Here is a 21,678-nt window from a genome sequence, read left to right as displayed (position 1 = left end):
ACACACACGCTTTGACATATTTGTTCTGCCTGGGGTCATGGATTTGGTTTTCACTCAGGCCATTCATGATTTAAAAAAAAAAAGAAAAAGTACACAGGTTGCTGTGAGACTTTCTGGAATGTTAGCGCTGTGTTGATAATCTAAATTGTGCCACAGGGCAGCCTAGTGGACTACCTCCGCTCTCGAGGGCGGACTGTTCTTGGTGGAGACTGCTTACTCAAGTTCTCACTGTGAGTATTCTTTCAAGCATTTATTAGACTTGGAAAAAGGCAGATTTTTAATCTGCTCTTTTCATGGTTGTTAGAGAAATTGCTTAAAGAGCTAAATCATTGCTGCTTTAGCTGTCTGAATTCTTATTGAATTTCAACAGAACAATGTCATGCACTTGACTGGCAATGTGAATGAACTGTTTGTGTACTCAGGCAGCCGTCATGAATGCTGCACACCTTAACTTGGAGGTTTAAAGTCCTCATTTATCGTAATTTAATAATTATCTAATATTGTAATCTAAAGCAAGTTGTATCCATTGTTATGAGTGTAAGCCTTCAGATAAGTAGGTTTTTATATTTATTGCCAATAAATCAGTTCATGTTTCATTTTCAGTAGGAGCCCATGTAACCTTTAAAGTAGAGAGGTGCAAAAGAATTGAATATTTGGAACATCTAGAAAAAAAGTGAAATCATAATGGCGTAGTTTTCCCACTAACCAAGCTCATTTTTACACTACGGTTTTCCTGACAAGGCTAATTAAGAAAAGCAAACGCCACAACCACCTATTGGCTTGTATTAGTCACCCGGTCCTCACTCATCATGTCTCCTGTCAGTGACGTGTGTGAAGCCATGGAGTACCTGGAGGCCAATAACTTCGTCCACAGAGACCTGGCGGCTCGTAACGTGCTGGTTTCTGACGATAACATCGCCAAGGTCAGCGACTTCGGCCTCACCAAGGAGGCGTCCTCCATACAGGACACTGCAAAGCTGCCTGTCAAATGGACATCACCTGAAGCACTAAGAGAGAAGGTGAGAGGATGAGACATGGGCTGATATGTTGTTGCTGTCTCGACATTTGAATTGATCAGAATCAGGTCAGTTGATTTTAAAATGTTTTAAAAAGTGGAGGCTGATACATATTTGAGGATAAGACCTGTGCTTGCATCAGTTTATTTGAGTGAGCATGCCAGTCCAACACAGTCTTTTAAATAGTGATGTATTAATGATTCCAGGTTTAGAAAATCCATCAATAGTTTGTCAGTCGTTTAAAGAGCCCAGTTTAACCAAGAGTCACGTCTCGTGGCTCGTAGAGGGTTTTCCTTTCAGAGTAGAAACAGGCCCAAAGGTTTTCCCAACATCTTAATCGAATCATCTGTCAAGCTGCCAAGAATTTCTCCTCAGATAAAGTAACTCTGGGCACCCAGAGCCTGACAGCAAAGAGTGTGAGTGTATGACTGATGAACAAGCTGCAAAAATATTGAATTATGCAACCCTGTTTCCAACAAAGTTAGAACACATTTAACAGTTTTTACTGTCAAATGTCAGTAAAAACAAGATGCACTGAAATGTCAGTCATTTCATTTTTTTTAGTTCTGTGAATTTGATGCCAACAATATATTAATGTTGGTTAAATAAAAAAAAAAAAAATATGTGGAGGAACTAAGTATAAAAAGAGTGTCTCATAGTGCGAGTCTGTCACAGTAAAGGTCACCTTCTTAAAATCATAAAAATATTCAAAGAATCCAAAAACTGTGCATGCAGGGGATACAGCAGTCATGGCAGCACTGTATTAGAAAGAGACACAATTATGAAGCAGAAATCTTTATATTTAAAGTGAAAATGGAGGACTGGGTATAAAAATGACTAATTCCTAAACAGTTTAATAATTTTGTTAAACCTCGAATTAAAGCTGAACGTCTGCATTTGAGTTGCATCTTGATTGATTTTAAAATCCACTGTGGAGGGTGTGCTGAGGTGCTGAGCTTATGACCCACTTCTGTTGGGCTGGAGGCGCAAACCTGATCTGCTTTCTGAATGCTTTTCTGTATAATGTTTGAATTTGAGCTTCTATTTTTAATCCAACAGAGGTTTTCTACCAAGTCAGACGTCTGGAGTTATGGGATCCTACTGTGGGAGATCTACTCCTTTGGGCGTGTGCCTTACCCTAGAATTGTAAGTACCTTTATGAGATCTTCTGTGGGTGACTAACATCCAGCAGAGATACACCAGCAGATGGCAGGCTTCATTGCTGGAACCAGTTGTTTATTTTTCTGCAAGATCAGTGTAACCTCTGGTTCTCTGTGTCGACCTCATTTATGCCCTCAAACATCTGGAGCTGAATTGTGAATTCAGTTGTTTCCGCATGCTTCAGCACTGGGTGCATTTACATAGTTATTCTTGTCATGTAGAATAACCTTTGCTTGGGATGTTGCATTGCCTTTGAGTCAGTTGCATCAGCTGACTTATCGATCAAAATGTCGAGCTAACGTCAGCATCATCTGTCTGTGTCCCTCAGCCGTTGAAAGAAGTGGTGCCTCGGGTAGAGAAGGGGTACAAGATGGACGCCCCAGACGGCTGCCCGCCCGTGGTTTACGACCTGATGAAGCAGTGCTGGACCTTGGATTCCGTGATGCGGCCTTCCTTCCGCATGCTGAGGGAGAAGCTGCAGCATATCAGAGCCAAGGAGCTCTACCTGTGAAGAGGACGCGCAGGTGGGGGGGCATCGGGGGGAGAGGACGGGGGTGAGACGCAGCCCAGCACAGCTGGGAGGGGGAGGAGGAGGAGGAGGAGGAGCAGAAGAGGGACCACAGCACTTTCCTCCTGCCTGCCCAGCCTCTTGACCTGTAGGACTGCTATGCTTTGCCCCCTCCCCCGGCCTCAGGCATCCACCGGCCGTCCTCAGCTTTCACACTAGGACTGTTTTCCTGTTCGTGTTGTATAGCTTTTGCCAGACAATTTCCTCCTCTCTTGATGGGCCACTCCTCTTTCCTCCTCCTCCACCTGCCGCTGCTCACTCACTCTCCCTTTCTCTTTGTCACATGGTCCAAATTGCTCTTCTTCTTCTACATTGAAAGTCCCTTTTTCTTTCTCTGTATTTCCTCCCCTCCTCCTCCTCCTCCTCCTCCTGAACATGGCATTAACTGGAGGGGGGGCTGGTCTTTTCCTCCATGTTTGTCAGGTGCTCTTTTCTTCTCCACCTCACCCCCTCGATCATTCCCAGATTTCCATACCATGTGGCTTTGCATGCCTTTCAGCCCAACTGTCATTCCATCCTTCCATCCCTCCTTGCTTTCCCTCGGCCGTGGTGTCAGGTGTGGGGCCTTCGCTCTGTGCCAAAGTGCCTCCAGTCTACAGAGCTCCAGACTTCCCTCCAGCACTTCTTTTAATTGGACTATTGTGGTTTAATTTTTTATAATTTTTTTAACAAAATCTTTTTATTGCTTTCTTTATTTTCCAAAAAGTTTTTTTTTTTTTTTTTTTTTTTTTTATGGCAACTTCCTCACCTCCACCATCTCTACATCAGACTTTTTTTTCTTTATTTCGTTTGTTCTTTTTTTGGGGGGGGTTTAAGCCAAGCGTCCATGAAGAGCACTAGAATAGGAAGTGAGGAGATTTGGGGGGGCCAGTATCATGTTCATCCTTCCTCAAAGACCGCCCAGAGGTGTGGTGGGTGGGTGGGTGGCTGGGCAATAACAGGAGAAGAAGGGGGAGAGGCAGTTCACAAACATGGTTGATTCATCATACGTGGGCTTGTTTTTATATCAAAATATATTTAAAGGATTAAAAAAAAGAACAAGGAAAAAACTGACTTGGACAGAGAAATAAAAGACGATTTTCAGAAGTCAGGAGTGACTTGGCGTTAGGGATGTTCAGTGTCTCTGTGAATGCTAGGGTCGGGGTGGTGCATGCTGTGTGTGAGAGGCCTTGGGTTCAACTGTCAGTGCTTTCAATGTTCATTGTTTTATTATGCTATCATAATTATGAATAAATCATTCCATCTGAACAGTGTGGAAACACCTGCATAATTATATCTGCTTGTGTGTGTGTGTGTGTGTGTGTGTGTGTGTGTGTGTGTGTGTGTGTGTGTATGAGTGAGAGAGAGAGCATATGTTAATGGGAGGAGTGCTGTCTCACTGTACAAGCACCTCCCCCTCTGCAAATGTGTGTTTTGGGTGTGAGCAAATTTCCGGGTTGAAAATGAAGCAAATGTTGAAATGTGAAAAAAATGGCTCCAAAATTGAATCAATTCCCACAGACTTCCATGTTATAATGCTCAACTTAAGAGATAAAATCAACATTTATGTAGCTTGGTACAATAAACACTTTATAGCCAATCAGAGGAAATTTGGCTAAAAGGCAGATGTATGGCTGTGCCAAGGCCTGGTAGAAGATAAGATTCATATTTACATTCATCAATTTAGCTGCAGGCTCGTAGCCCCGGGTCAAGCCTATCGCACGTAGGTGTCTTCCTCAGGGGCAACCTCATATTAAATGCTTCTTTCAGCTGCTCACTTCACAAAGGGTGAAGTGGATGGATCCACACATTTGATTTGGCACAGATTTCTACACCAGAGGTCTTTCCTGATGCAGCTCTCCCAGGGATTTTTCTCCGACTCTCAAATCAAGGATCTTTTACATGTTAGGCAAATGTGTTTTCCGCTATGCTAAGGAGCCACAAGGGCACTGTGCTAGTAAGAGCTGTAAAAAGGTTTTCCAAATTGTGACTATATTTGATCACAGCCCTTAATGGTAATGGTGTTTACAGAAATATTACTAAATCCTGTTTCAGTTTTTTGGAGATTTGTGGTTTACTCTCCAGTAGTGCGAGTCTATCTTTAAACTACTCTTGGTTGCTGTTTTCCTTTTGTCTCTGCTGGTAATGAGGAAATCCCTTGATCCCAATTATAGAGACATCAAACTCCACAGTCAGCGTTCTGCATTGCAATCCCTTTTAGTGAGTTGCGAGATAAATGCGAAGGGTTAAAGATGTCTTACAGGATCAAAAATACTTCTTAGTTTCACTTGTAAAAGGCATTCTGTCAAAACATGAAAAGAGACGAGTTCTTTGATTCAGCCATTCACCTCTTTACCTTTTTGTGATGAGGATCAGAAAACAAAATGAGCTGATGCTCTAGAAGAGTGTTTTACACCTGCAGCTATAAATAAGCCTCTTGTGACGTTCTTTTGATAGTGGTGCTATAAACAGATGGGGCTTGTCATCAAGGTGTGAAGGAGCGTCAGCTCCCAGTTGTTCCCAGCGCTGCCTTCGCTGAGCCACCTCTGCTCTTCGGAAAGCACTCGCTCGTCCCCAGTGTATTGACTTATAGGCTGAAATGGGACCAGCACTCCACTAGACTGACCATCTGTGTGATGCTTTCACTTTTAGCTCAGCTGAATCTCATCTTTCTGACTTTGACCAAACTCTGCCCGTTCCTCCATCTTCTGCTGCAACAGGAAAACACTTGTTTGGGTCGTATTTTCATGTGAATCCTATGAATTTTAATGGCAGTGACAGGGCGGTAACAATGGGCTGGTTATGTAAGCAAGGCAGTTTGTGCTCGTGGCCAAGACTGTGCTGCTGTCAGGACTCATCATGCCAGCTCCAATTTACCATCCTGCCATGGCTACACGAGACAGGCCCTTTTGCAGAAGGCGACCCCACAAAAAAAGTCCCATTCGAGCTCGATGGTGAAAATTACAGCTCATTAGGCAATAGGGGGAAGATTTCTGGATGTCTGATTGTCAAAAGTCACCACCAGGAGGCATCATACAGTCTGTGATCCCAAGGGAGCTGGAAAGGAGCAGCACAGAGCTTTCAGCTCAGATTTAATTGCAGTGGTGAAGGAGGCACTCAAAATATCAGACATGAGAGATTTTCCCAGTCCAAGTCAAAGGTCAGCAGCAGCTGCATCCTTTAATGGCGTTTAGATTCTTAATGAGGCACCATTTGCTGTCTCAGCTCATCTGCTTCCACCTCATTATACCCTGTTCATTTTTTTTCCCCATTCATAATACAGTAAACCATTGTACCATTATTAAAATATATATTTTAAAATGTAAAGCCCAGCTTGAAGTATCACAGTGACAGGAGCTTGTGGTGGTAGCAGTGACAGTTAATGCACGGCGCTCACATCTGGAAGACTCAGTCTTTGATTCACACTTAAGTAATCCTGACAACTGCACAGCTCTTCGTTCTTAGCAGGCAGAAGCACGAGGGTTGATGTGTTAATCAGCTTTCGATAAGTTATGGATCTGTGCTACTGGCAGCAGCCAGCCACAACTCAACTGACAGTGTAATCTGATTACACCAACACAGTTTTGGGAGGGAAGGATCAGGAAGACGCTGAGGGCTCTGCACATGTTTTTGTGCAGTTGGCATGTGCATTGTGTGGTCCCTCCCCCACGCGTCAAGCTGGACCTGACAGAGTTACATGCGTGACAGAATGAGGATGAGGTGGGGGGGGGTAACTGCACATAAAGGCAGCACATGAACATTAGGCTGACTTTGTGTGCTGTCTATGGGTTCCATGACTGATTTTGTTTGTTTTAAACTCCTGAGTTGTGTATCCTGGATTACTCTGCTGGAGTTTTTTAATGCATACTTTCGGGGGGGGGGGGGGGGTCTGTGTGTAGATGGGCCACCTACACTGTAGTTAACCTTTGTTACCCTGGAGCAGCTGGAGGTTGCAAAAGTTGCACCTCAATAGGCTACATCATGACCGAAAGTCAGATGCCTCACTTCTAAGGCTTTTCCCCAAAGACAGCAGATAAAGTCATTCGTTTAATAAAAGCCAAACTTGGTCTGAACCAGACCTTAACAATGCAGGTGTGTATTGTTAACTTTGGAGTGAGCCAGGCTAAGTTGAGGCAGCTGACTGTTGCCTTAGGCTTCTTATTGGCACCCAGACATGAGTGGTGTACAATTTTCTCATCTCTCAGCAAGAGTGTCGTAACCAAAATGTTGAATTGTTCCATTAAAGATGGTTGTCAGTGATGCAGCAGACTGCAGGGAAAAAAAAAAAACCTCCGGATACCCCTTAATTACTGACTCTAGGGGGTTTATTGTGCAGCTCAAGCACTGTCACTGAGTGTGGGAGTTCTTTATTTTCACACTGTTTCGGTGACAAGGAGCGGGCGTTGAGCTGACAGCAGATGAAGGAAATGATATTGACATTATCAGGCCAACATGTGGCTGGCTCTGTCAAATGTGGCCTCAGTGACAGAAATCTTTCCACATGGACACATCACTTGGTCACATCACATGCCTTTTTTCTGTCTGGCTCGCCACTTTGCTAAAAAGCCTAAAAATATGCCGTTTCCTGCTGCAATTAGCTTCTATTTAGGGACTGACCAGGATGTTAACATTTAAAACACTGGTGGCACTTTTCTGTCCTTGTGTGTGAGGGACACAGTTGCTTTTAGCCGTCTGAATAACAACTCCCCTTTTGGCCATGTGCAACATATGTTCTTTACTCCACTGCATGCTCTGTTTACGGTAAAATCAGCACCCATGTCTGCATTGTAAATGTTGGCGTTCTTCTTTGCATCCCTAAATTTCTGTTAAGTCCTGAACTGAAGCTTCATTTAACTCTCAGTCACAAACAACTCATTGCATTTTTTATGTCTGACTGCAGGAGGCATGACCTCGGAAACAGAGCTACTCGTGAGCGCAGCCAATGAAAGCTCCGTGACAGAAAGGAGCGTGATCTCAGATGTCAGAGAGTGTCATCAGGACATCCTCTGCTGAAAGGAGAGCTCTTCAGCTATAAATTAACCCAGGCATAAAAAGCAGTTGGTGCAGAATGATCAGCAGACGCATCAATTAAACCCTTTAAGCGAGAGGTTTACATTTATTTCCAGTCTATTTTAAAAGTATGTCCACTGGACTGTGTGTAAAATAAAACTGTTTTTGAAAAGCCATTTTACTAAATTATATCTCTTTCAGTAGTGCCTTTCCATGAAATCGGTGCCTCCTGCCTTAACATTTTTTTTTATAAAAAAAATGACTCTGCGGTCTTATGGAAACTGAGAGAGTAAGTAGCAGCCAGGTGCTGCTAATCAGATCCATTAATTAATCATCAGTAAGTGTGACTGCCTCTGTAAAAGCAGAAGTTTTGGGCAGTTTGCGGGTCTGGAGCATTCGTCTCTGTGTTAATACAATGCCACAGGAGTGGCTGTTCCAGCAAAGTCACCCTAAGGTCAGACTGTGCAAAGGTTAAAATATAAAATAAAAAACCAAGAGTTATATCTCAGACTCTACAGGCCTCAGTAATGATGGTTTCATTTGCAAACACCGGACACGGGCACCTTGCAGTCATTGAATCTGTCTGACCGATAAAGCTTGGTTGAACTGGTCATGCATCAGGGCAATGATCCCAAGCACACCAGCAAATGTGTAGCAGAATGGCTGAAAAAGAGATGGTTCTATAAGCTATTCAGTTACGGGGTGTGATTAGTTTTTCAAAGGACTGCATAGAGTGGATCACGGAGGGTCTGAAGCAGCACAGTATGAAGCAGCAGATGAGGACACTGCACTGAACACAAGTGGCACAGCAGTTGGATGTTCCCCTGTAAAGTTTAGTAAAGTGGGGAAAGGGGAACATACCATCTCATGCCAAAAGATTATCTCAGTCCACTGATCCTGAGACCCTAGGGTCAGGTGGGAACTTTTTTTTTTTTTTCTTTCAGTTTTTGTTGACTAGAGAGAACGTTGTACTAAAAATACCACCCATTTGATATCTGTTAAGTTCAACTTATGTTCAAACAAAGGTAAAATTACCATGCCAGTAATTGAGTGTCTAAAGCAGTCAGATGCACTAAAAGATGCCGTGAAAGGCTGGCTGTCAAAGAGAGGCAGCAGATGTGATAATCTTTTAAATATGGGGATGAAGGCACATATTCGCAGTCTCTACTGGCAGGAATTGACAGTAATGTGTGCCATGTTCTTCATCTTAGCATAATGTGTTTGGGCTGACATGAATGTCCTTATTTGAATAGTGATGATAGAGATCCAGCATAAGAGATTTGAATCTGTGTGACAGGCTCTTCAGTAGCTGTCGAGATACCAAAAATCTACAACCTGCTGGTGGTGCTAGAGGAAAAGTCAGGAAATTCTAATCAGGATTTGTTCCACACTCTGGGAACTGTGAATGTCAATCCATCCAGTGGTTGTTGAGCAATTTCAGTTTGGACCAAAGTGCATGTCATACTGACAGGGACATTCACAGAGCCACACTTTTTCAATCATACCGATGCAAAAGACATGAGGTGCAAGTGCAGTCCAGATCACATGTTCACAGTAGAATCTGATATGATATTTATAAAGTCGTTGGTGACAAAGCATTTTCACACTCTGATTTCTATTTTTTCAGTCTATGATGCATCGTGGATGAAGGAGGTTTGAGTCTGATGCCGTGTCCTGATGCTAATCATAGCTCAGGCTGTGGGCCACATAGTGTTTTGGGGAGCTTGGTGTTTGGGGACAATAACACACGGGATCTGGGTCCAACAGCGGACCTGGCAGGTGAGCGCGCAGCGGTTTTGTAATGACGGTGCAGTGTAAACCTCAGTGTGTCCTCCCATCGCTCACCATCGTCCTCTCTCGCTGTGGGAATCAGCGATGGCTCACAGACAAAGGGAGACTGGAGAAGGAGGATAACAACCACAATCAGAGTAGAGCTTTGCCTGCTGAGCTGCATGTAACATAACACCGGCCTGCTTTCTGAGCCTCCTCTTTAAATAACCCAATGGTTGCCCTGCAGTGTTGGCTGACATGTTCATTTGACTTTGTGAAATATCAAGGTTCCCTGAGTTGTAGAGAACATGTTTTCTGCACCGCTTGTCAGCATGAATTTACATTTTGCTCTTGACATTTCACCTCCCTATGCCCTGGGCCCGCGGCCTGCTGGTTACCAGCCACGGGGGGGGAATGTGCCAACACACATCCCAACAAGGAGAGGGTGAAGGGCCCTCTGGCCCCTGTGAGGAGTCATTATTATGATACGTAGCAACGTTCCTACCTGCATTCCTCTCTCGTCTGCTGTAAATCTGCAAAGAATAAATGAGGAAAAACCATTAAAGCAGCACAGAGATGGAATACTAAATCACAAAGAAAGCTGGTCATCAGAGACAAGGGTACAATTTAGCTGACGCTCCTTTTAAAGCATACTAACAGTTCTTCAGATGAATGTGTTGAATGTGGGCTAAGTCACTAATAGTGAGACTCACCAAATTAACATAAAATTATCACTCAGCGTTGCAGTGGTCCTTTGGCCTGTGAAGCTTTTAAAGTCTCATTTCGAAGCATTTTAAATTCATTGCTATGTTTCGACTTTTGTGTTTCAGTTATACTTTTTCTTTGACTCACTCTATGCCACCTGCTGAGCACTAAACACAAAGTTAGTGACTAAATGGTGAACACATTTAGCTGCTAAAAATTTAGATATGGTAAACAGACTGAATACTTATCGACCGCTCCAGGTGCTTTACTCTGAGCTGAAAACTGTGTAGTCCTTAAACTGAATTAGTACTTTTAAGTTTACCTGCCTGCACTGAGTTATCTGAACTTTTCACCTGCGCATTTGTTTCATTAAATAATTTGATTTTAATTAGATTTTTCTCAAGAATAAATGCTTCCGCAGAGGCAAGCATAACGGCTCGTAAAAATGTTGATTAAATTAGTTTTATCCTGATCATTACTTTAGATATGCTGTGTCAGGGCTTTGATTGTTGTGGATGTGTGATGCGGTTTCCAAGTTTAGCTAGCAACAGCCCACCGACCCCGTAGCGATTAATGACTTCCAGAAAGTGGTCCTGTTCAGGCTAAATGTTCAACGTTACACACACACACACAAACAAAAGTTATTGAACTCCCCATCTTAACTTTATGTAATTGTTCTGAGGCAGTTCTTTTACAACCATTTTTTTGTAAAAGTAAAAATGTCTAATTGTATTTTAAAGTGTACAAACCACATTGACACCAAAGTGGCTGCTGGTGCCTGTCACGGCATTACTGCCCAAACCAGAGGGTGGACGCTGGAGGTGAAGGGAGCCATCGAGCTGTAGAAGGAGTCCTATCAGGCTTGGTCAGCCCGTGGGACTTCAGAGGGTGAGGTCACTGAGGTAGCTAAATAATTCCCTTGGTGGCAGGGCCCCCGGGGTGGATGAGATTTAAGATGAGATTTGTTCTGGTCGCAAAACGCTGGAGCAGCTCTTTATCCTCTCAAGGATATTCAAGTGTGTGGGAGTTTGACCATCCATTCTACATGTGTTTTGTGGACTTGGAGGAGGTATTTGACCACATCTCTCAGGGTATCTTATGGTGGGTGCAATGGGAGTATGGGGTATCTGGCTCATTATTATGGGCCATTCAGTCCCTGTACAATTGCAGCTAGAGCTTGGTCCGCATTACCAGCAACAAGTCGGACTTGTTTCCAGTGGGTGTTGGACTCTGTTAGAGCCGCCCTTTGTCTCTGATGCCCACTCCAGGTCAGGGACGAGCTGCTGCCCCGAGTGGATGAGTTTAAGTATCTCACAAGAGTGGGGAGAGAAGAGCAGGAGATTGACAAATGGATTGGGGCTGCAGTGAGCGTAAAAGCAAAGCTGTCAATTTACCAGTCGATCTACGTCCCTACCCTTACCTATGGTCACGAGCTTTGGTTAGTGACCAAAAGAACAAGATCACGGAAACAAGTGTCAGAAATTAGCGTTCTCCAACGGGCGGCTGGGCTCTCCACTAGAGATAGGGTGAGAGTGAAGAGTGCAGTCATTCGAGAGGGGCTCAGAGTATAGCCGCTACTCCTCCATATCGAAACGAGCCAATTGAGGTGGTTTGGGCATCTGACTAGGATGCCATGTAGACACCACTTTGGTGAGGTTTTCCAGGCATGTCATACTGGGAGGAAGCCCTGGGGTAGACCCAGGACACGCTGGAGAGGTTTATATCTCTTGGCTGGCCTGGGAACGCCTTGTGTTGTTCCGCCGGATAAGCTGGAAGACGTGGCTGGGGAGATGGAGGTATGGGTTTCTCTGCTTAGACTGCTGCCCTGTGACCTGGTGCCAGATAAGCAGGAGAAAATGGATGGATTGATGGAATTTTTCACCTCTAGTGGCCATTAAATGAATACAGGTTTAAAGCACTTTGCTTTTCAGATCCGGAAGCTAAGTCCATGTTTTATATTCTCTGTGGTGACACCTGAACCAAACCAAATGAAATATGAGATATTAAAGTTCGCGGTGAACAAAATGGATACCTTTCAAGTCTGCTCACCGCTAATCCAGTAGTATGAAAGCTGTGAGAAACTGTGTGACTTTGGCAATGTATGAGAGTTATGATTGTTTTGCTCAGTGATTTGCACCAATGTGGCAAGGTCCTATTTGAGATGCAATGTTTTGAAATGTTAGTGGGATTGCATAACAGAAACAAATCGAGGCCTCACAACAATCATTATATCACGTATCAACATAAATGTGCAGCAAAATATTTCAACTCCTGGAAGAGAAAGGGGAGACGTACTAAAATTAGACCTTTTGTCATCTCAGCATGCTGGCTGGGTCGGTAAACACGAACAAATGGAGTCTAGTTTACTTGACGTCACCTCACAGGATTTGTGGGTTTTGAAGTTCAAATAGTTTCCATGGACGACTCGCTGCCATTTGGAGACGCTAGTGTGCAAAGTTTGCTGGTTCAGCTTGAAAGACTCTTCTCTCCTGACAGCCTGGCGCCTGGCAGATGATGTGAGGTTTGATGAATCCTCAGTGTGAGTCAGAGTTATAGTCTGACATTTGCTGTCATTCAGAAGTAGGAGTTTGTTATCACTTTTTATAGACGAGGAGCAGGCTGGGTGGCAGGCTGCCTGAGCAGATGACGTCTTTGTCTACCATTTGCAGTGGGTGTGCTTGACAAACAAGACACAGCACCTTTTTTTTATACAAAACCTGTAAGGAACATACAGGACCTACCAGAAACTAATAGGAGCACCCTGGATTCCAAACAGTATTTACAGATAGAATTATTAGCTTGTTAAATATTCTGTTATCCTTAAAAAATATAAAATAAATAAAAATAACTGTATAAACCATGTTGACACGCCTGGTGTGACAGTTGCAGAGATGTAATGATAAACTGAAGAGGAGACGACGTCTGAACAATTTCCTGACTTGGAAATGAAAATGAATGTTCTGTCTTTCGAGTTTTCCACCCTCACAAATGACCCAGGCTTTGTTTCTGTGACTTTGCGAGCACCCACAGAGGACAAACCGTAAACTATTGTGACACATGAGGAGCTGCAGTCAGCCGCAAGTAATGTTAAGGTTCACAAAATGCCTGGGAGACTGCAAATAAAACCGTCCAGTCAAAGGCTTGTCACAACTGTATGTTCACAGTTGTATTACTGGATTTCTTTGGGTGGATGTTTGTAATTTAAGGACTGCCTTGAGGTCGGGGAGGACATCAGCTCACTCCTGCAGCAACGTGTCTGAAATCCCCTCTGCTGTTTTCTTCCAAAGCTTGAAAAATGTTAGCTTTGGCATCTAGACTGATTTTCCTTTGTTTGCAATTACAAATGTGTGCTTTACAACATTTTAAGAAGAGGCCACTTGCCGTGTGCGCTCTGAGAGCTCCCACCTCATCTCCCCATGCACCCATGGGGGTGACCACACACACAGTCTGAATTTTACTCCTGTAGCCTGGCAAGGAGGGCAGGGGGAGGAGAGACACAGATGAGGACTGAAAGCCTGTGCAGTGCTGTTAGCCAGATCCTCCTAGAAGCACAGGAGCTAATGAATGCAGCCAGAAGTCAGTGTGTGGCTCAGCAGCTGCAGCTCTACAGCGCACACTACCTCACAGAAACGGCTCCAAAAATGAAAATAAGAGGAAAATGAAGCAGGAGTGGTTCACCAAGTAAAACAAATGAGCGGAGATGTGTCTTGGATGTTACAAGAATAACATTCTTTGACATTTATAGACAGGAAAATGTCTCTAAATAACTGTATGTGTTTCCTTCTGTGTGTCTGAGTGACATAACAGCCCCTCTACCGTGGGCAGGAATGACTCCGGGCTGCTCCGAGCACATTCACATTAATTAAATTGATGCATTGTGGCAACTCACATGTGAACAGACATGTATAATCACGTAGCCGCAGCAAAGCAAGCTGTTAGCGGGCTCACATGTTCTCCATGGTATTAAAAAAAAAAAAAAAAAAATGGTATACAGTAGCCTTTTTGCCACGTGACCATATGGATGACTCCCCATTCTCTTGTATACTTGACGTCTAACATAAAGTGCACTCGTGGTAGCGCTTGACCCTCCCACTTTGCCCCATTGTGTTCTTAATTTAATGGATCACTGCTTCAGTGGCAGTGCTGTTGTATTCCTGTGCTGAGCTGTGGGCCTTATTCTGTACTTTTCAGCTGCTTTATTAGAGAGTGTTTTGTGTGGACACTGTAATAATGTGAGCATTAGAAAACATCTATTTCTAATCATGTTGTTGATGATCATAGCATACTGCTACCTCTGCCTTTGTTTGTGTGTGTGTGTGTGTGTGTGTGTGCATTTTTTGTCTGGTAGATACTGCCTAATTGTATGATTATAGCCACCCTCATCACTTTGTGAACTGCAGTGATTATGATTGCAATTATTCTGCAGCATTTTGGGAATCTTCTATGCGCATCCTCATTATTCACAACCAAAACAAACAGTAAATACCCAACATTTTCTTGTCTCCAGGGCTGAAACTGACAGTTTAATAAAATAAAGGACCATTTTCATTATCAATCACTCTGCAGGCTGCTATCGTGATTAGCAGGCTGATTGTTTGGTTTAAAAAGTATCACGACATGGTGAAAAAGGCCATCGACAAACCCCAAGAATGCCAGATAAAAAAAAAAATCAGCTGAATCCCTAAATATTAAAAATAAATGAATTCTTGAAAAATAAATTAGCCTAAAATCAAAATTTCAAATTTGCTTTAATGGCAGATCACTGAGTACTGACTGCTGCTTGCTCATCCTGTCTTGGTGTGATTAGAGTGTGGCGTGACGCTGCCATTTGACCCGTGTCACCTCAGTTCACTGATACATTTTACCAAAGAATTACACCCAACCTTTGCTGCTCCTGAAGCCTGAGGCCAGTTTTACATCACCGCTTTTGTGGGGTGGGGGTGACATTTTGATCAGATGAGTCAAGAGTTTATTCCTGTCCAGTTGTCTGTAATACAATCCTATTATAACATTATTTGACTCAGACAGTGAGATGCGATACCCCCAGATGTGACCAAATCCATGTTGTACATTCAGATTTTGTCCAAGGTCACTTACTGACTCCTTTACTCTCATTAGTCTTGCATTAGCGGTGTGTTTACCCTGGTCTGTGCTTTAATATTTCCCCACTCTGTTGAGACTTGGCTTCAAAAGCTCGCCTCCTGCCTGAGTCCAAGCTGGATTACTCATCAGCCCCCCCACACAGACGTAGGCAGTGATGTCTTGCATGACTCACGTGGCTCCCAAGAATGTTCATTTTAACTCTACGCTGCCTTAAAGAGAGGGGAGTGTTAGTTGTGACCACAGCGTAAGTTGGAAGGAGTGAGGTGAAAGAGGTTCACAAAGTTGAAAGTGATGCACTTTACCTGAAAACTCATTATTAAAGATTAAAATGAACTAACTGCTGCCGCCACATTCACACATTGAGACTTAGAGTGGCCATTTGCAGCTACATTAGACAGCACTCACAGGAATTAAAGGGGGGCTTCATCCATGTTTCACAGTTCAGGTTTTTCAACAATCTACATGTGAAAATATTTTTTCTTAGAATCCAATAAGCTTCACGAGTCTTACAAATCCCTTTCTGACAGTCCAGTCCTCATGTCAGCTGCAAACAGTTGCTTTTACTCCACTATGATCCTCTTAAAACACATCATGTCCTCTTGCAGCTTGTCTTCTAGCTCGTTCTCGACAGGTTGAATCACTACCCTGGGACATCGGCAGTCAAAATAGATCTTTACTCACAGGAAACTGTTGCAGATACATTACTTCAGCCATCAAGCTTTGTGCATTTGGATACAAGAACAATTTGTATCCTGAAGGAGGACGGCAGGAGATTGATCAAATTTTTATCTTTAGACTTGAGGAAGAATTTGGAGAAAATGGCAAGAAAGAGACAGAGAGAGAGCTTCCATCATCTCTGATAACATGTGACAAGAAAGGCCGTGAAAGCACGGCTGTCAATCACATTACATACAGCATCTCTGTGCATACGAGTCCTTTGTTTTTTAGCATACAAATAACACATATCTGACCATCAAACCGCAAACAAGAACATTTAAGTCTGAAATGTTCCGTCTGCAAAAAAAAGGAAAGATACTCGAAAGGTTCGTGGGTATCCAGTGTGCCATGTAGCTGTCTGTTCCAGCTGACCCATCTAAAGTCCAAAATGCAGCCACGTCAAATTCCCTGTGCTGTACTGTAAGTATATGATGCCTATTTTAGACACTGCGCTGCTCCTTGGAGCATCACACAGACGTTAAGTTAGCCATCCATGATGCACAGTGCAAAACTATAATCCTGCCCCGCCTGCCCTTCAGTGGAGAAGGGAACTTTCAAGGAAAACTGTGCAGATTTCCATCTATCTTCTTAGAATTTCACTGTGAATTAATCTTTTGTTCCCTTTTTCCCATGTTCTTAACTTGTTTACATGATTGGTGTGTCTTGTAGTGAAAAATGTATTACTTCAATTACATAATTTACTGTTATAGTTCTTCAGTAGTAATTATTTGTATAGCTAACTCAACCAAAGCGTTTTCTTTTGTCTTTGGTGTTTATTTAACTGCTGTGCTTCTTGTGATGTATCGGCAGGTGTGCATTGTTGGACTGTGACAGGTCTCAAGGTTAGTGGGGACAAGCTGTGACGGACACGTCTAGCTGGGAGGGAAACATCTATGCAGCCTACAAGTCACGTGGCATTGAGGCCATAGCTTTGGCGAGATCCATGACACCCACCAATGCTAACGTCTTCAGGCAGCCTGTCACATGAATCTGGCGTTTAGCCTTGAGTCCTGAGATGTCAGCGGCCTACTTCAGGAGCTACCCTTACCTTCACCTTCAGCTGTGATGGGTGCAGTGACGCTCTGATTGAGCCAGAGTTGATTGAATTCAGCTAAGGTCTCACATGGAGGAGAGGAAGAGACGTTAGCGCTCCAGCAGAGATGGAGATGATGAGTTTGCCTGTGGGGTGAGGGCTTGATTCAGTAGAGCATATGAGCTGTTTTCAGTGGGTTTCATCAAAGCCGGCCTCATGTTGTTGGGGTGGAGGGGTGGGGGATTGGGCAGACTCATTTACCAATATACAGGATCTTATGTAACTACTCCTTGTGCTGTTCTGGGTGAGTGGTAGAGAGACCTGGCTCACTTGTCAAAGAAGAGAGAAATTCAGTGTTAGCGTAATTTTCCTTAAAGGGTCACTTCACGTGAATGACAAGAAACATTTTTTATACCCACTAGCCAGCCACCAACCAACAACTTTCTACTTCAGGCTCTGTGCACGCTCACATAAAAAGAAGTGTTTTACATGTTTAAAAAAAACCTCGTAGTGGGTAAAAAAATGTTTGTCATTCACGTGAAATGACCCTTCAATTTAATTTCAATTCAAAATCACAACAAACTGTCGTCTCAAGGCGCTTTATATTGTAAGGTAAAGACCATACAGTGATTACAGAGAAAACCCAAACATTCAAAACAACCCCCTATGAGCAAGCACTTGGCGACAGTGGGAACGAAAAACTCCCTTTTAAGAGGAAGAAACCTCCAGCAGAACCAGGCTCAGGGAGGGGAGTGACCAGTTGGGGGTAAGGGGAGGGCAAGAGGGCAAAAGACATGCTGTGGAAGAGACCCAGCAGCCTAGGCCTATTGCAGCATAACTAAGGGATGATTGAGGGTCACCTGATCCAGCCCTAAATATAAGCTTGATCAAAAAGGTAAGTTTTAAGCCTAATCTTAAAAATAGAGAGGACGTCTGTCTCCCAAATCCAAACTGGGAGCTGGTTCCACAGAAGAGGGGCCTGAAAGCTGAAGGCTCTGCCTCCCATTCTACTCTTAAGTATCCTAGGAACCACAAGTAAGCCAGCAGTCTGAGAGCGAAGTGCTCTATTGGGGTGATATGGTACTATGAGGTCTTTAAGATAAGATGGGGCCTGATTATTCAAGGCCTTGTATGTAAGAAGTATGATTTTAAATTCAATTCTGGATTTAACAGGGAGTCAGTGAAGAGAAGTTCATATGGGAGAAATCTGCTCTCTCTTTCTAGTCCCCGTCAAAATGCTGCAGTCCCCTGCTGCAGCATTTAGGATCAACTGAAGGCTTTTTGATAATGAATTACAATAGTCCAGCCTAGAAGAAATAAATGCATGAATTAGCTTTTCAGCATCACTCTGAGACAGGATGTTTCTAATTTTAGAAATATTTTGCAAATGCAAAAAAAGCGGTCCTACATATTTGTTTAATGTGTGCATTGAAGATCATATTCTGGTCAAAAATGACTCCAAGATTTCTCACAGTGTTGTTGGAGGCCAAAGTAATGCCATCCAGAGTAAATATCTGGTTAGACACCATGTTTCTAAAGTTTGTGGGGCCGAGTACAAGAACTTCAGTTTTATTGGAATTTCGAAGCAGGAAATTAGAGGTAATCCAGGCTTTTATGTATTTAAGACATTCCTGTAGTTTAATTAATTGATGTGCATCATCTGGCTTCATGGATAGGTAAAGCTGAGTATCATCTGCATAACGATGAAAACTGATGCAGTGCTTTCTAATAATACTGCCTAAGGGAAGCATGTATAATGTAAATAAAATTGGTCCTAGCACAGAACCCTGTGGAACTCCATAATTAACCTTAGTGTGTGAAGAAGACTCCCCATTTACATGAACACATTGGAGTCTATTAGATAGATATGATTCAAACCACCACAGTGCAGTACCTTTAATACCTACAGTATGGCATGCTCTAATCTCTATAATAAAATATTAAGATCAACAGTATTGGATGCGGTACTGAGATCTAACAGGACAAGCACAGAGATGAGTCCACTGTCAGAGGCTGTAAGAAGATCATTTGTAACCTTCACTAATGTTGTTTCTGTACTGTGATGAATTCTGAAACCTGACTGAAACTCTTCAAATAAACCCTCTGCAGATGATCAGTTAGCTGTTTTACAACTACTCTTTCAAGAATTTTTGAGAGAAAAGGAAGGTTGGAGATTGGCCTATAATTAACTAAGACAGCTGGGTCAAGTCATGGCTTTTTAAGAAATTGTTTACTGCCACCTTAAAAGCCTGCGGCATGTAGCCAATTAATAAAGATAGATTGATCATATTTAAGATTGAAGCATTAATTAATGGTAGGACTTTGAGCAGATAAATGACTGTTAAGACAGAGATTTAATAAACCTCTGTAAGGCCCTCATCCATATAGCAAAGCATGTTTTATCAAAAATACCACACAGTAATTGCAGTACTTTAATAACCACAGACCTTCAGGGTCATTTTTCTTTGTAAGTAAACAGGCTTGCATAAAACATTCATGATATATAACTTATTCTGGTCTGTGGACATTACAGGATAACTTTGACACTGTAAAGATTTTTTTTATACTGAAATTATTTTAATGATCTTGATCATATTCATTATTAAGGGATTGGCAAATGAAGGGAAAGTGCAATTTTGTTTGTAGTTTGTGGTCTGTCTGTGCTCTTCCTCTCTAGTCTCTTTCTCCTCAGCCCTTGACCGGTAGCAGCAGATGGCTGCCCTTCCCTGAGCCTGCTTCTCCCAGAGGTCTCATCCTGTTAAAAAAAAAAAAAAGTTTTTCTTTACAACTGTCGCCAAGTGCTTCTCATAGGGAATCGTCTGATCTTTCTCTAATATAGTATGTAGGGTCTTTACCTTTCTATATAAAGTGACTTGAGACAACTGTTGTTGTGAACTGGCACCATATAAATGAAACTAAAATGAAACTGAATTGTACTGGTGCTGGTCTCTAAATCATGGTACAATGGGCATAACATAGACTATATAGAAAAGTGCAACATAACCAAGCAGGACAGGGTGATGTATGTTTACTTAACAGTGTCATCAATATCAACTGTTTTCTGGATGCTACTCAGAGAACCTTTAATGAATTACTCTTGCAGAAGCCTCACTTGAAAGTGTGCTCCATTTGATATGGGCAATAATCAATTTATTGGTCATGATAATCCAAAAAAAATTGTAGTTCCTACTCTATAATTATAATTAATCTATAATTATAGTCTAATTATTGCACTTCAATTGCTTATTGATGTACAAATCAAAGCAATGAGGTCTGCTGTACTTTGGCTAAATCTGGTGTTTTGGCACCAGACTTTGCAAATCTTTTTGAAAAACAGCAGCAGCTGATTGATTTGTCACAAGATTTATAACCTATGTACATAGTCTGTTGTTTATCAGTGCAGTCGTTCCACAACCTGTGCAGACAGAGGAACAGAGGAAGTGACAGGATGAGGACGATTTAGCCCCACCTCCACCCACCATAGTGCATGTGCACACTGACACGCATACTGACTCATACTCCCTCCGCACATGGGGAACAACATAGCCTCTCATTAAATCAGTGTGTGTGTGTGTGAATTTGGTGCAGATATGAGGCCTCTACGGATAACTAGGATTCAGAGGCAGCGATGTGTGAGGGGCGAGATCAGATGAGGTCATCAGGGATGGCGAGCTTAGAGGAGTTTGTCCCAAGCTCTGTGAGGAAGTCAGTGGTGTTTGTTTATAAGAGATGCAGAGAGGGAGGGGGAGAGGATGCTCTTAGTTACAGCATATATTAGGATGCTGACATTTTACTCAATGCTGACGGTACGCAAAAAAAATGTTTAGGGTCAAAACTGAACAAACTAAAGACTTCTTTTTTTTTTTTTTTTGCTTCAATAGAAACAAACCGTAACACACAGATAAGACAGAGAGCTGTTATTGTGTGAATCCACGTCATCACATATAGGAATCTTCCACCTCCACTCGTATCTGTCCAAACTCCATCGTGTTTGCTGTGGTTCAGCTGCTCAGAGATTGGCCGTGTCCACTGGGACTATGTAAACATGAGCGCTTGAAAGCTTCCAGTGAATGGACAGACAAAGGCTACAAGCAAAGGCAAACAATTACACACACTTGGGCAGTGAGGATATTTTGGCGGAAGCTGGGTCAGTGTGGCAGACAGTGAGAGCTGTAGAGGCTCTGAGCAGCACATCTTTGCCATAAGGATCTCAAAAAGTCCAGACATTTTTTTCATTCCCAGGGCAGATACTTTGTCCTTTGCCTCTTGTTCTCTTTTTTTTTTGGAGGGGGGCTCTGAATCCCAGAATTCACCCATTTAGACGGAGCAGGCCTGAGTAACACCAGGCCAGAGTGCAGGTTTTGAGGTTGGACTATGGGAGTTGGTGCTCATGGTGTAAACACACCAAGACTGTGTTTATTTGAATATAAGAACAAGCTGAGTTCTACTGTGACTCATGTGCATGTGATGCTGCACTGGGAAACATCGTTTCAGCGACAGCAAAGCCTGCGTGTATGTGTGAGTGTGTTTCTGGGAGAAATAGCAGAGAGACGTGTGTTACAGACTTGGGGGTCATAACTCCTGTCATAACTTCTCTTTGTGCAGGTTGGGGAGGG

At 42.9% G+C, this 21,678-nt stretch overlaps 1 protein-coding gene across 1 annotated transcript in view; it reads left to right on the top strand.

Moving 5' to 3' along the window:
* Positions 1-3,993, top strand: part of cskl (c-src tyrosine kinase-like) — a 50,214-nt gene extending 46,221 nt beyond the window's left edge. The window contains exons 10-13 of the mRNA XM_030726306.1: positions 157-230; positions 824-1,019; positions 2,076-2,162; positions 2,506-3,993. Of these exons, the coding sequence (XP_030582166.1) occupies positions 157-230; positions 824-1,019; positions 2,076-2,162; positions 2,506-2,688 (540 nt within the window). The 3' untranslated portion in view covers positions 2,689-3,993. The remainder of the gene's footprint in view (positions 1-156; positions 231-823; positions 1,020-2,075; positions 2,163-2,505) is intronic.
* Positions 3,994-21,678: the final 17,685 nt, after the last annotated feature.

This window comes from Archocentrus centrarchus, chromosome 3 (assembly GCF_007364275.1).
Source record: "Archocentrus centrarchus isolate MPI-CPG fArcCen1 chromosome 3, fArcCen1, whole genome shotgun sequence".
NCBI lineage: Eukaryota > Metazoa > Chordata > Actinopteri > Cichliformes > Cichlidae > Archocentrus > Archocentrus centrarchus.
Note: the sequence above shows the minus strand (reverse complement) of the source record. Positions and strands in the feature narration are given on the sequence as shown.